Genomic DNA, 16,905 nt, shown 5'->3' with positions numbered 1-16,905 from the left:
TGGGACATAATACTGTGTGCAGGGGCCACTATGGGGCATAATACTGTGTGCAGGGGACACTATGGGACATAATACTGTGTGCAGGGGCCACTATGGGACATAATACTGTGTAGAGGGGCCACTATGGGACATAATACTGTGTGCAGGGGACACTATGGGACATAATACTGTGTGCAGGGGCCACTATGGGACATAATACTGTGTGCAGAGGCCACTATGGGGGATAATACTGTGTGCAGGGGCCACTATGGGACATAATACTGTGTGCAGGGGACACTATGGGACATAATACTGTGTGCAGGGGCCACTATGGGACATAATACTGTGTGCAGAGGCCACTATGGGGGATAATACTGTGTGCAGGGGCCACTATGGGACATAATACTGTGTGCAGGGGCCACTATGGGGGATAATACTGTGTGCAGTGGCCACTATGGGGGATAATACTGTGTGCAGGGGACACTATAGGACATAATACTGTGTGCAGGGGTCACTATGGGACATAATACTGTGTGCAGGGGCCACTATGGGACATAATACTGTGTGCAGGGGGCACTATGGGATATAATACTGTGTGCAGGGGCCACTATGGGACATAATACTGTGTGCAGGGGCCACTATGGGACATAATACTGTGTGCAGGGGCCACTATGGGACATAATACTGTGTGCAGGGGCCACTATGGGGGATAATACTGTGTGCAGTGGCCACTATGGGGGATAATACTGTGTGCAGGGGACACTATAGGACATAATACTGTGTGCAGGGGTCACTATGGGACATAATACTGTGTGCAGGGGCCACTATGGGACATAATACTGTGTGGAGGGGCCACTATGGGACATAATACTGTGTGCAGGGGCCACTATGGGACATAATACTGTGTGCAGGGGACACTATGGGACATAATACTGTGTGCAGGGGTCACTATGGGACATAATACTGTGTGCAGGGGTCACTATAGGACATAATACTGTGTGCAGGGGTCACTATAGGACATAATACTGTGTGCAGGGGTCACTATGGGGGATAATACTGTGTGCAGGGACCACTATGGGACATAATACTGTGTGCAGGTGTCACTATGGGACATAATACTGTGTGCAGGGGTCACTATGGGACATAATACTGTGTGCAGGGGTCACTATAAGACATAATACTGTGTGCAGGGGTCACTATGGGACATAATACTGTGTGCAGGGGTCACTAAGGGGGATAATACTGTGTGCAGGGACCACTATGGGACATAATACTGTGTGCAGGGACCACTATGGGACATAATACTGTGTGCAGGGGTCACTATGGGACATAATACTGTGTGCAGGAATGCAGAGGAGGGGTCGGTCGAGGTCTTCGGCTTCGGTCGGGGGGAGGAGGCATGTCAAAAGTTTGCCATGGGGCCCCGCCGTTCCTAGTTACGCCACTGATGACAATCTTACTACCATGTTTCTCCGAAAATAGGACGTACCCTGAAAGTAAGGCATGGCAGACATTTTGCTGCCTTGCCTAATATAAGGCGCTCCCCCGAAAGTAAGACGTAGTGAATAGAAATGAATGGAAGTAGTTGGCAAGCGGGGGGTTAATCGGCATGCCGGGCGCTTCCATTCATTTCTATGGGAGGCATTAGCGCCATATCCGCCTGGTGTCTGCTGGTGTCAGCAGACATCCAGCGCTAATGCCTCCGGTCGGTGCCCACACCGACCGTGGGCATTAACCCTTCTGGCGCCGGTGATCGCCGGCACCTGGAGCATGCTCCAGGGCCGACGTCACGTTGGCATGACAGCCGGGAGCCTTGTAAAGGCTCCCCGACCTGTCTGCAGTGCTTTTCTTTTGCAGGCTGCTCTATGCAGCCTGCAAAAGAAATGACAATTTTTTTGCAATGCAATGCAATTGCAAAGGTCTGATCACTAATGCATTGCAAAAAATCGTCATTTCTTTTGAAGGCAGGTTGCCTGTCTGTAATGTATTACAGAGGGTTAATAAATGCAAAAAAAAAATATATATATATATATATATATATATATATATATATATATATATATATATGTAAATAAAAGTATTAAAAATTCAAATCAACCCATTTCCCTAGAACACATATAAAAGTATGTAAATACTGTGAAACACATACCGTACATGTTAGGTATCCCTGTGTCCAAAATCGCCTGCTCTACAAATCTATTAAAATATTTTTATCCTGTTCAGTATTTAATAAATGCTAATATATATTTAGCAATATATGTGAATTCTTCATTGAAAAAAAATAAGACACCCCCTGAAAATAAGACATGGCGCATTTTTGGGAGCAAAAATTAATATAAGACACCGTCTTATTTTCGGGGAAACAGGGTATCAGGCAGTTTTCACCTGACCAATATTGCTGCTCAGTAAGGCTGCTTGCACACTACAGTAATTTTCCATGGTGTGCGGGCCGTGGATTCTACAGCTCCATAGACTTCTATGCCAAATTTCACCCAAATCGGGAGAGAACTGTGGATTTCTATAGAGCAGGCTTCTTCACATTTCCCCATTATATGTATAGGGCCTAACTTCAGGGACTCCAATCTCATGACGGGGGATGCTAGCGAGATGTAACATGTAACATGCACAGTATTCTGCTCATGGGGGTGGTGAGGTGGCATGCCAAATTTCACCCAAATCGGACGAGAACTGTGGATTTCTATAGAGCGGGCTACTACAGATTCTGATATGTGTTCTATGTTGTATTGTGTAACTTTCACCTTCTGATATGTGATCTATGTTCAATTTTAAACAAAATCCGGTTATATGAGATTTCCAAAATCATTGCATTTGTTTTCTTTACATTTTACGCAGCGTCCTTATTTAATTGGAAATAGATTTGTATGTATATAAAATAAAAAAAATAAAAAAAAAATACAATTTTAAGCCACATCCCATCACCATTTTACCATTAAAAATAAAACACTAAAATTGCACATAGGCATTGCTACACCTGAAAATGCCCGTACTATTAAAATATGGTATTTATCTTGTATGGTAAATGCCATAAAGGAAAAAAATGTGTTTATCAGGTTCCAAGTGTTCTCCAGGGGCAGATCCAGGGCCGGGCGAGCCGGGCAACCGCCCGGGGCCCCGCGGCGCAGCCCGGACCTAACAAAATGGTCCCGGTCAGCATGTCCCGATTTCCTACGGACGCCAATGAGCTGAATACATAGGCGTTTAAAGCAGGAGCTGTCAGAGCTCAGCTCCTGCTTTAATGCTGAGCTCCGGCATTTGTAGCCACGATGTGATGACGTCACATCGTGCCTACAATATGTGTATGAGGGAGAGAGCTGCGGGGGAACGAGGAATGGTGAGTGTGTGTGTGAGTGTGGGGCAGATGGAGGGGGAGAGAACGGCATGACACTGAGGCAGATGAAGGGGGAGAACAGCATGACACGGGGCAGATGAAGGGGGGGAGAACGGCATGACACTGGGGCAGATGAAGGGGAGAGAACAGCATGACACTGGGGCAAATGAAGGGGGGGAGAACGGCATGACACTGAGGCAGATGAAGGGGGGAGAACGGTATGACACTGGGGCAGAGACGGGGGGGAGAATGGCATGACACTGGGGCAGATGAAGGGGGGAGAACGGCATGACACTGGGGCAGAGACGGGGGGGAAATGAAACTGTGGGCAGATAAAGGGGGAGAATGGCATGAAACTGGGGACAGAGATAGAGGGGGGGACATGAAACTAGGGGTAGATGAAGGGTGTATATGAAAATGGGGGAGAGATTGAGGGGGGTCATATAGGAGGACTGTAGGAGGATTATACTGTGTGGAATCACATGAAAAATGAATGAGAATGGGCGGAGTCAACATAAAAGTGGGCAGGGCCTAAGTTTTATTCCCTCTTTCTAGTCTTCAACAATTGGGAAGTACAGGTTAGAAGTGCGAGACCCCCCCAGTAAGTAGGGCCCTGCCAAAGTCAATTGCCCAGGGCCCCGCAAACCCTGGATCCGCCACTGCTGTTCTCTCCTTCATTGTCTCATCTCCATACAAAGGTAGGAGTAAATAGATGACGGCGCTGTGTTCCTACCTCCGGAGTTCCTCCTGTGCTATTATGTTATTCCACTATATATTCCAGGCCCGGTCATCCTGCAGGCTCCTCTTATATATGATGGATCTATCCCATACCTGAGATGTCGCAGTCGGCCTGAGTATCCTGTAGGATGGACAAGATTCTATAAAGATGGCGAATTTCTACAGGACTCAGAAGATGGATATTTATATCTCACAAAACCAGTGGTAACTGGGAGATACAAATGTGAGAAAGTACTATACTGGACTTCTGTACTTGATGGTGAATCTGCCCCGTCCTCTGTCCCCATCAGAGGTAAATCTTATTCCTTACATATAACATAAATCTATGATGTACATCTTACAGGATTAAGGTATCACTGTGCACTAATGTTAAAGAAAGTCTATTATTGGGAAAACTCAATTTGACCTAAACGCATTTCTGAATAGTCTTTATAAAGGCTATTCTACTATTGGCCTTACAGGCCAGCTAAGAGAGTCCCCAGGGCCAGTTCTTAATTCTTGACCCATCTCAGTATAGTCATTGTATCAGGACACATGTAAAGTGAGGGCTCATATAAGAGGTATTAGGACACTGTCAATATATCTACTAATATTAGCCCTAATAACTACTAAACCTGCGTGAGGCTACTCCTGAGACAAAAGGGCAACCCTTTAAGGGCTCCTGGCTGGTCAGTAGGGTTCTTGTCCCGCACACTATAGCAGTTCTGACACATTTCTTTACATTATAGTCCATCCATAACCACATTGTTTCCCCCTGTCAGAGGACTTTTGACATTTTATTAGGGCAGTGTCTCATCTCTGCTCAGTATTAGCCATCTGCAAATGATGACCAAAGCGTCAGGATGGGGAGTGACTAGAGGAGCCAAGTCTAGGAGTAGACATTTGCAGGTTTGGAGATCCTGTCTCAGATTTTGTAGGTATAGGTGATGGTTGGTTTTTCCACTTTTTTGTCTGACTGCTCCTTTATATTCTCCCATACCTTGATCCTGTATTTACTCCTATTAATCTCCATCTTCACCTACAGATCTGTTCTCCAGGCCAGAGATAAGACTGACCCCATCCATGGTGACAGAAGGAGACAACATGGCCCTGACATGTGACACGAGGCTTAGTCCACGCAGACAGACCACAGAACTGCAGTTTGCTTTCTACAGAGATGGGTGGGAAGTCCAGGGATTTCTATCATCTAATAAATATGTTCTGTCTGCTAAGCTGGAGGATTCTGGGAATTGTTACTGTGAAGTGAGAACTGGAGACAACAGAGTGAAGAAAGTGAGCAAAGAGTTACGTGTGCAGATACACAGTGAGTATATACCTGTCCCCTCCATATATCTCTGACCTGACCTCCTGATAACTCCTGTAAGCCGATGGCTGGTCAGGTAATGGAGGGGGTGTACATCTCACCTAGACTACTAAGGTGGGTGAGATGAGAGAACTCCAGAAATAACGTTACTCAGCAGATAACTATTGTCTGCTGAGGGTTATTTCAAAGTTCCTGTTACTGGGCTGGATTTTTAGGAATGGCAAGTAGGTTGGTAGTGGGACCTGTCATTCCACCCCCCCTCCAGTCCACACTTTGGGGATGTTCCGGCAACGACTCAGCTGCAGAGAATCTGCTCATCAAGGGGGCTTAAAGGGATTCTACCATTAAAAAACTATTTTTTCTAGGTAACACGTCGGAATAGCCTTTAGAAAGGCTATTCGTCTCCTACCTTTGGAAGTGATCTCCGCCACGGCATTCATTCGAAATACCGGTTTGTATCGGTATGCTAATTAGTTCTCTCGCAGCGATGGGGCCGTCCCCACTGCTGCTAGAAAACTGACTCCAGCGCCGCCTCTATCTTCTTCTGCATCCTCCGTTTCCTTCTTCGGCTTGACGTCGGATGCCTGTGCAGTAAGCTCTGTTCGGCGAACTTCGCCGAACGTACTGCGCATGTCCGCGGACATAGTGCCGACACCGCAAGTTCCCCGAACAGAGCGCACTGCGCAGGCATCCGACGTCAAGCTGAAGAAGGAAGGGGAGGATGCAGAAGAAGATAGAGGCGGCGCTGTAGTCAATCTTCTTCTACATCCTCCCTTTCCTTCTTTGGCTTGACGTCCAGCCATTCTTTACGACCAGCCATTTACCCCCATCTACTGTCTACGTCTCCATCCCTTGTAGAAACCACCACTGGACATGTCCCTTATCGTTCTGTACCAGTCTACCACTCATCCACTTCATGTTTATTGTCCTTGATTTTGTCCTATTTTATGTACTTAAAGGGATTTTCTAACCCAAAACAACATGTGCTCCTTAAAATATTAACCACAATTCAAGAAACTTTTAACATTTACATAAATTTTAATATTTCCACTGTTATCTTCACCTACAGATCTGTTCTCCAGGCCAGAGATAAGACTGACCCCATCGAATGTTACAGAAGGTGACAACATGGCCCTGACATGTGACACGAGGCTTAGTCCACCCAGACAGACCACAGAACTGCAGTTTGCTTTCTACAGAGATGGGCGGGAAGTCCGGGGATTTCTATCATCTAATAAATACATTCTGTCTGCTAAGCTGGAGGATTCTGGGAATTATTCCTGTGCAGGGAGAACTGGAGACAACAGAGTCCGGAAGACAAGTCAAGATTTATCTGTACAGATACACAGTGAGTATATAGTGTAAAGTAATATATACAGTACAGACCAAAAGTTTGGCCACACCTTCTCATTCAAAGAGTTTTCTGTATTTTCATGACTATGACAATTGTAGATTTACACTGAAGGCATCAAAACTATGAATTATCACATATGGAATTATATACTTAACAAAAAAGTGTGACACAGCTGACAATCTGTCTTATATTCTCGGTTCTTCAAAGTAGCCACCTTTTGCTTTGATTCCTGCTTTGCACACTCTTGGAATTCTCTTGATGAGCTTCAAGAGGTAGTCACCTGAAATGGTTTTCCAACAGTCTTGAAGGAGTTCCCAGAGATGCTTAGCACTTGTTGGCCCTTTTGCCTTCACCCTGCGGTCCAGCTCACCCCAAACCATCTCGATTGGGTTCATGTCTGGTGACTGTGGAGGCCAGGTCATCTGGCGTAGCACCGCATCACTCTACTTCTTAGTCAAATAGCCCTTACACAGGCTGGAGGTGTTTGGGGTCATTGTCCTGTTGAAAAATAGATGATGGTCCAACTAAACGCAAACCAGATAGCATGCCGCTGCAAGATGCTGTGGTAGCCATGCTGATTCAGTATAAATCCCCAACAGTGTCACCACCTTGCCCCCCCCCCCCCATACACACACACACACCATCACACCTCCTCCTCCATGCTTCACGGTGGGAACCAGGCATGTAGAGTCCATCCGTTCACCTTTTCTGCGTCGCACAAAGACATGGTGGTTGGAACCAAAGATCTCAAATTTGGACTCATCAGACCAAAGCACAGATTTACACTGGTCTAATGTCCATTCCTTGTGGTCTCTTCTGCTTGTTGCCTGTCCTTAGCAGTGGTTTTCTAGCAGCTATTTTACCATGAAGGTCAGCTGCTGCACAAAGTCTCCTCTTAGCAGTTGTTGTAGAGATGTGTCTGCTGCTAGAACTCTGTGTGGCATTGACCTGCTCTCTAATCTGAGCTGCTGTAACCTGCGATTTCTGAGGCTGGTGACTCAGATGAACTTATCCTCCGCAGCAGAGGTGACTCTTGATCTTCCTTTCCTGGGGCAGTCCTCATCCTCCGCAGCAGAGGTGACTCTTGGTCTTCCTTTCCTGGGGCGGTCCTTATCCTCCGCAGCAGAGGTGACTCTTGGTCTTCCTTTCCTGGGGCAGTCCTCATGTCAGCCAGTTTCTTTGTAGCACTTGATGGTTTTTGCAACTGCACTTGGGACACTTTCAAAGTTTTCCCAATTTTTCGGACTGACTGACCTCCATTTCTTAAAGTAATGATGGCCACTCTTTTTTCTTTACTTAGCTGCTTTTTTTCTTTCCATAATACAAACTCTAACAGTCTATTCAGTAGGACTATCAGCTGTGTATCCACCTGACTTCTGCACAACACAACTGATGGTCCCAACCCCATTTATAAGGCAAGAAATCCCACTTATTAAACCTGACAGGGCACACCTGTGAAGTGAAAACCATTTCCGGTGACTACCTCATGAAGCTCATCAAAGCAGCAGGAATCAAAGCAAAAGGAGGCTACTTTGAAGAACCGAGAATACAAGACAGATTTTCAGTTGTGTCACACTTTTTTGTTAAGTATATAATTCCACATGTGTTACTTCATAGTTTTGATGCCTTCAGTGTGAATCTACAATTGTCATAGTCATGAAAATACAGAAAACTCTTTGAATGAGAAGGTGTGTCCAAACTTTTGGTCTGTATTGTACAAGACGTCAGGCTCTGCTCATTATTTTTATAATTTTCAATTATTTTTAAAATTATTTCAAAAACATTTTTGGCATAACAGGGAAGGTAGGGGGTGGTAGAGGGGTAAGGAGGACTGTAGGGGCTCTTGGTATTCACTCCTGTTGGAATATTCTGATCTGCTCATTCTAGAATGGAATGTTCTATGTATAGAGGGATCTTCCCTGATCTACTGAAGGCGGCCTTCTTTAAAGGGGTTGTCCGGCAACAAATTGATTTTTTTTTTATTGTTTTGACCTATCCACATTATAGGTCAACAGTATGTGATCTGTGGTGGTCCAACAACCTGACCCTGTACAGATCAGTTATTCCAGCAGCCTCAGGGTACCAGAAGTACAAGCAGAGCTGGAGAAACCCATATGTCGTGGACGAGGCTTCTGCGCTGCTCCTATTACATGAATATGAGCAGTGTTACACACAATCCTCTCCACTAGCAGATTCGGACACCCTGGGGCTGCTGGAACAGTTGATCTGTGTGGGATCCGTACATAGACCCCTACAGATCACATACTTATGACCTATTGAATGGATAGGTCATCAGTATGAAAAATCAGTCTAGGGCTGGACACCCCCTTTTTATGCCACTTGTAAAGAAACCCCCAAAAACCAACCCAGATTCCTTGAGAAGCTACAAATTGGACACTAATATGTCCTTCCTAGAGAAAGCTATAAAAACGGCTATCCCACTAGATACCAGACTATAATGACCTACAGGAAAAATCATAGCACTGAATCAGCCCTCACACGAGTACTCAATGACCCAATCATGGCCAAAGACAAGGTCGAGTGCCCCAACCTAATTCTCTTAGACCTCTCAACATCATTTAGCACGGTTGACTATGACATACTAATACATAGACTTAAGGAAGCTTGAGGAATTGATGGGTCCTTTCTTCAGTGGTTTACTTCTTTCCTGCTAGAATATAGTGAATAAAATATTATATTAATATATATTGTATCATTGTGTTGTATGTGACCTGACATCTACTGTATGTGATAATGAAATTATGTGTCCCTTTTATAGAGAGGGATACACATGGACTTGAAACATACCTGTACCCAACAGTCTCTGTGATACTGCTCCTCCTCATCATTATATCAGCATTTCTGATCTTCAGACACAGACACCATTTGTGCAGATTATTTCCTAAAAGACTCCGAACCAGAGATCCCGAACCAGGTAACCTAGGATTGAAAGAATATAACTATTTTAATACTGCTCCAATGTACAAGAATATGACTATTATAATACTGCCTCCCAGCGCAGCACCTCCCATGAGGCAACCTGAAGAGACCGCTTCAGGTGGCACTATGCCAGGGCCCTGGGGAGGGCGGCATTTTTGCTTACCTAAGCCAGTCCAGGACAAGCTGTCCTGGACTGGCTTAGCGTCACCGTTTAGCGGTGGATTGGGGAGGCAGCTGGAGCAGCGCTGCTCCAGCGGCCTCCCCTCATGCTCAGGCAGAGAGCAGGTCCTCTCCGTGCCTGCTCTCTGCCTGCTAACGCTGCTCTGCCATGCCCCCTTCGCTCAGCCCCGCCCCCTCCGCAGGGGGGAGGCTTTCTCTTGTCCGCCTCGGGCGGCGAAAAAGGCAAGTTCACCTCTGCTGCCTCCTATGTACAAGAATATAACTACTATAATACTGCTCCTATGTACAAGAATATAACTACTATAATACTACCTCCTATGTACAAGAATGTAACTACTATAATTCTGCCGCTATGTACAAGAAAATAACTACTATAATACTACCTCCTATGTACAAGAATATAACTACTATAATACTACCTCCTATGTACAAGAATATAACTACTATAATACTGCTCCTGTGTACAAGAATATAACTACTATAATACTGCTCCTATGTACAAGAATATAACTACTATAATACTACCTCCTATGTACAAGAATATAACTACTATAATACTGCTCCTATGTACAAGAATATAACTACTATAATACTACCTCCTATGTACAAGAATATAACTACTATAATACTACTCCTATGTACAAGAATATAACTACTATAATACTACTCCTATGTACAAGAATATAACTACTATAATACTACTCCTATGTACAAGAATATAACTACTATAATACTACTCCTATGTACAAGAATATAACTACTATAATACTGCTCCTATGTACAAGAATATAACTACTATAATACTGCTCCTATGTACAAGAATATAACTACTATAATACTACCTCCTATGTACAAGAATATATCTACTACTAGAGGGAGGACCCGGCTTCGCACGGGTATATTACATTTTATGTTTGTGTAGTGGCCCCATAAGAAATGTCCGATTTTGCACTGATGTATTTTGTATGTGGTTTGTGTGTATGTCCATAAGCGTCATGTGATTATGTGTATCTCATTCTGGATATCAGTGAAAAACCTGTGATCAGTTGTTATGGATACCTGGAGTAAAGCTGTATCTAATCCTTCCCCGTGTAGTACTGTGTTTAGACGCAAGTATCTAATCCTTGTTGGTGTGGTACTGTGTGCAGATGCACATATCTAATCCTCCGGCGTGTGGTACTGTGTGCAGATGTGTGTATCTAATCCTCCCCGTGTGGCATTGTGTGAAGAGGCACGTATCTAATCCTCCGGTAAGTGAAACTGTGTGCAGATGTGCATATCTAATCTTACGGCATGTGGTACTATGTGCAGACGCGCGTATCTAATCCTCTGGCATGTGGTACTGTGTGCAGATGCACGTATCTAATCCTCCCCCGTGTGGTACTGTGTGCTGAGACGCGTATCTAATTATCTGGCATGTGGTACTGTGTGCAGAGGCATGTATCTAATCCTCCAAAGTGTGGTACTGTGTTCAGACGCACGTATCTAATCCTCCCCTGTGTGGTATTGTGTGAAGAGGCGCGTATCTAATCCTACGGCATGTGGAACTGTGTGTAGATGCACGTATCTAATCCTACAGCATGTGGTACTGTGTGCAGATGCGTGTATCTAATCCTCCCCTGTGTGGTATTGTGTGATGAGGCGTGTATCTAATCCTACGGCGAGTGGAACTGTGTGTAGACGCGCGTATCTAATCCTATGGCATGTGGTACTGTGTGCAGATGCGCGTATCTAATCCTCTTGCGTGTGGTACTGTGTATTGAGACGCGTATCTAATTCTCTGGCTTTTGGTACTGTGTGCAGAGGCTTGTATCTAATCCTCCAAAGTGTGGTACTGTATGCAGACACACGTATCTAATCCTTCCCTGTGTGGTATTGTGTGAAGAGTCGCATATCTAATCCTACGGCGTGTGGAACTGTGTGTAGACGCGCGTATCTAATCCTTTGGCGTGTGGTACTGTGTGCAGATGCGTGTATCTAATTCTTCCCTGTGTGGTACTGTGTGCTGATGCGCATATCTAATTCTCTGGCTTGTGGTACTGTGTGCAGAGGCATGTATCTAATCCTCCAAAGTGTGGTACTGTATGCAGACACACGTATCTAATCCTCCCCTGTGTGGTACTGTGTGAAGAGGTGCGTATCTAATCCTACGGCATGTGGAACTGTGTGTAGATGCGCGTATCTAATCCTACGGCATGTGGTACTGTGTGCAGACGCGTGTATTTAATCCTCTCTGTGTGGTACTGTGTGCTGAGACGCATATATAATTCTCTGGCTTGTGGTACTGTGTGCAGTGGCATGTATCTAATCCTCCAAAGTGTGGTACTGTATGCAAACACATGTATCTAATCCTCCCCTGTGTGGTATTGTGTGAAGAGGCATATATCTAATCCTACGGCATGTAGTACTGTGTGCAGATGCGCGTATCTAATCCTCTGGCATGTGGTACTGTGTGCAGATGCGCGTATCTAATCCTCCCCTGTGTGGTACTGTGTGCAGATGCACATATCTAATCCTCTGGCATGTGGTACTGTGTGCAGATGCACGTATCTAATCCTCCCCCATGTGGTACTGTGTGCTGAGACGTGTATGTAATTCTCTGGCTTGTGGTACTGTGTGCAGAGGCATGTACCTAATCCTCCAAAGTGTGGTACTGTGTGCAGACACACGTATCTAATCCTCCCCTGTGTGGTATTGTGTGAAGAGGTGTGTATCTAATCCTACGGCATGTGGAACTGTGTGCAGATGCATGTATCTAATCCTCCAAAGTGTGGTACTGTGTGCAGACACACGTATCTAATCCTCCCCTGTGTGGTATTGTGTGAAGAGGTGCGTATCTAATCCTACGGCATGTGGAACTGTGTGTAGATGCACGTATCTAATCCTACGGCATGTGGTACTGTGTGCAGATGTGCATATCTTATTCTCTGGTGTGTGGAACTGTGTGCAGATGCGTGTATCCAATCCCCCGGCGTGTGGTACTTTGTGCAGACGCGTGTATCTAATCCTTCGGCATGTGGAACTGTGTGCAGAAGCGCATATCTAATCCTCTGGCGTGTGATACTGTGTGCTGATCTGTGTATCTAATCCTCTGATGCATGTATCTCAGTTTGGATATCAGTGTTGGGTTGTGTATGTGGAGTGACCATGTGTATTGCGGTTGGAATATGAGTGAAAGACTTGCAGGTTTGTATTGGCTAAGGGGGGGGGCATTGTGTTTGGAATGCTGTAACTCAGCAACGGTACGTCCGAGCGAGTTGGAGTCTCGTATTAAACCTTCCCGGATATATGAAGTATCTCTGTGCCAAATTTGGTGAAGATCGGTCCAGTCGTTTGATTCGCATTAGAGCACAGACAGACAGACAGACAGACGGACAGACAGACAGACAGAAATTCATTTTTATAATATAGGGAGATAATACTACTCCTATGTACAAAAATTCAACTACTATAATACTGCTCCTATGTACAAAAATTCAACTACTATAATACTACCTCCTATGTACAAGAATATAACTATTATACTACTCCTATGTACAAGAATATAACTACTATAATACTACTCCTATGTATAAGAATATAACTGCTATAATACTGCTCCTATGTACAAGAATATAACTACTATAATACTGCTCCTATGTACAAGAATATAACTACTATAATACTGCTCCTATGTACAAGAATATAACTACTATAATACTGCTCCTATGTACAAGAATATAACTATTGTAATACTGCCTCCTATGTACAAGAATATAACTACTATAATACTGCTCCTATATACAAGAATATAACTACTATAATACTGCTCCTATGTACAAGAATATAACTACTATAATACTACCTCCTATGTACAAGAATATAACTACTATAATACTGCTCCTATGTACAAGAATATAACTACTATAATACTACCTCCTATGTACAAGAATATATCTACTATAATACTGCTCCTATGTACAAGAATATATCTACTATAATACTGCTCCCTATGTACAAGAATATAACTAATATAATACTGCTCCTATGTACAAGAATATAACTACTATAATACTACTCCTATGTACAAGAATATAACTACTAGAATACTACTCCTATGTACAAGAATATAACTACTATAATACTACTCCTATGTACAAGAATATAACTACTATAATACAGCTCCTATGTACAAGAATATAACTACTATAATACTACTCCTATGTACAAGAATATAACTACTATAATACTCCCGCCTATGTACAAGAATATAACTACTATAATACTGCTCCTATGTACAAGAATATAACTACTATAATACTACCTCCTATGTACAAGAATATAGCTACTATAATACTACCTCCTATGTACAAGAATATAACTACTATAATACTACCTCCTATGTACAAGAATATATCTACTATAATACTGCTCCTATGTACAAGAATATATCTACTATAATACTGCTCCCTATGTACAAGAATGTAACTACTATAATACTGCTCCTATGTACAAGAATATAACTACTAGAATACTACTCCTATGTACAAGAATATAACTACTAGAATACTACTCCTATGTACAAGAATATAACTACTAGAATACTACTCCTATGTACAAGAATATAACTACTATAATACTACTCCTATGTACAAGAATATAACTACTATAATACTGCTCCTTTGTACAAGAATATAACTACTATAATACTACTCCTATGTACAAGAATATAACTACTATTATACTACCTCCTATGTATAAGAATATAACTACTATAATACTGCTCATATGTACAAGAATATAACTACTATAATACTACCTCCTATGTACAAGAATATAACTACTATAATTCTGCTCCTATGTACAAGAATATAACTACTAGAATACTACCTCCTATGTACAAGAATATAACTACTATAATTCTTCTCCTATGTACAAGAATATAACTACTATAATACTGCTCCTATGTACAAGAATATAACTACTATAATACTACCTCCTATGTACAAGAATATAACTACTATAATACTGCCCCCTATATACAAGAATATAACTACTATTATACTGTTCCTATGTACAAGCATAAAACTACTATAATACTACTCCTATGCACAAGAATATAACTACTATAATACTGCTCCTATGTACAAGAATATAACTACTATAATACTACTCCTATGTACAAGAATATAACTACTATAATACTGCTCCTATGTACAAGAATATAGCTACTATAATACTGCTCCTATGTACAAGAATATATCTACCATAATACTGCTCCTATGTACAAGAATATAACTACTATAATACTGCTCCTATGTACAAGAATATAACTACTATAATAATGCTCCTATATACAAGAATATAACTATTATAATACTGCTCCTATGTACAAGAATATAACTACTATAATACTGCCCCCTATATACAAGAATATAACTACTATTATACTGCTCCTATGTACAAGCATAAAACTACTATAATACTACTCCTATGCACAAGAATATAACTACTATAATACTACTCCTATGTACAAGAATATAACTACTATACTACTGCTCCTATGTAAAAGAATATAGCTACTATAATACTGCTCCTATGTACAAGAATATAACTACTATAATACTGCTCCTATGCACAAGAATAAAACTACTATAATACTGCTCCTATGTACAAGAATATAACTACTAGAATACTACTCCTATGTACAAGAATATAACTACTATAATACTGCTCCTTTGTACAAGAATATAACTACTATAATACTACTCCTATGTACAAGAATATAACTGCTATAATACTACCTCCTATGTACAAGAATATAACTACTATAATACTGCTCCTGTGTACAAGAATATAACTACCTATAATACTACCTCCTATGTACAAGAATATAACTACTATAATACTGCTCCTATGTACAAGAATATAACTACTATAATACTGCTCCTTTGTACAAGAATATAACTACTATAATACTACTCCTATGTACAAGAATATATCTAATATAATACTGCTCCTATGTACAAGAATATATCTACTATAATACTGCTCCCTATGTACAAGAATATAACTACTATAATACTGCTCCTATGTACAAGAATATAACTACTAGAATACTACTCCTATGTACAAGAATATAACTACTAGAATACTACTCCTATGTACGAGAATATAACTACTATAATACTGCTCCTATGTACAAGAATATAACTACTATAATACTGCTCCTATATACAAGAATATAACTACTATAATACTACTCCTATGTACAAGAATGTAACTACTATAATACTGCTCCTATGTACAAGAATATAACTACTATAATACTACTCCTATGTACAAGAATATAACTACTATTATACTACCTCCTATGTACAAGAATATAACTACTATAATACTACTCCTATGTACAAGAATATACCTACTATAATACTAGTCCTATGTACAATAATATAACTACTATAATACTGCTCCTATGTACAAGAATATAACTACTATAATACTACCTCCTATGTACAAGAATATAACTACTATAATACTGCTCCTATGTACAAGAATATAACTACTATAATACTACCTCCTATATACAAGAATATAACTACTATAATACTGCTCCTATGTACAAGAATATAACTACTATAATACTACCTCCTATGTACAAGAATATAACTACTATAATACTGCTCCTATGTACAAGAATATAACTACTAAAATACTGCTCCTATGTACAAGAATATAACTACTATAATTCTGCTCCTATGTACAAGAATATAACTACTATAATACTGCTCCTATGTACAAGAATATAACTACTATAATACTGCTCCTATGTACAAGAATATAACTACTATAATACTGCTCCTATGTACAAGAATATAACTACTATAATACTACTCCTATGTACAAGAATATAACTACTAGAATACTACTCCTATGTACAAGAATATAACTACTATAATACTGCTCCTATGTACAAGAATATAACTACTATAATACTACTCCTATGTACAGGAATATAACTACTATAATACTGCTCCTTTGTTCAAGAATATAACTACTATAATACTACTCCTATGTACA

General features: G+C 41.5%; 1 protein-coding gene across 1 annotated transcript in view; it reads left to right on the top strand.

The window, feature by feature from the left end:
* Positions 1-16,905, top strand: part of LOC142214604 (B-cell receptor CD22-like) — a 71,103-nt gene that overhangs the window by 15,314 nt on the left and 38,884 nt on the right. The window contains exons 5-7 of the mRNA XM_075283544.1: positions 4,110-4,358; positions 6,439-6,730; positions 9,507-9,658. Of these exons, the coding sequence (XP_075139645.1) occupies positions 4,110-4,358; positions 6,439-6,730; positions 9,507-9,658 (693 nt within the window). The remainder of the gene's footprint in view (positions 1-4,109; positions 4,359-6,438; positions 6,731-9,506; positions 9,659-16,905) is intronic.

The sequence above is a fragment of the Leptodactylus fuscus genome, chromosome 7, assembly GCF_031893055.1.
Source record: "Leptodactylus fuscus isolate aLepFus1 chromosome 7, aLepFus1.hap2, whole genome shotgun sequence".
In the NCBI taxonomy this organism is placed as follows: Eukaryota; Metazoa; Chordata; class Amphibia; order Anura; family Leptodactylidae; genus Leptodactylus; species Leptodactylus fuscus.
This window is presented reverse-complemented; position numbering and strand designations above follow the sequence as displayed.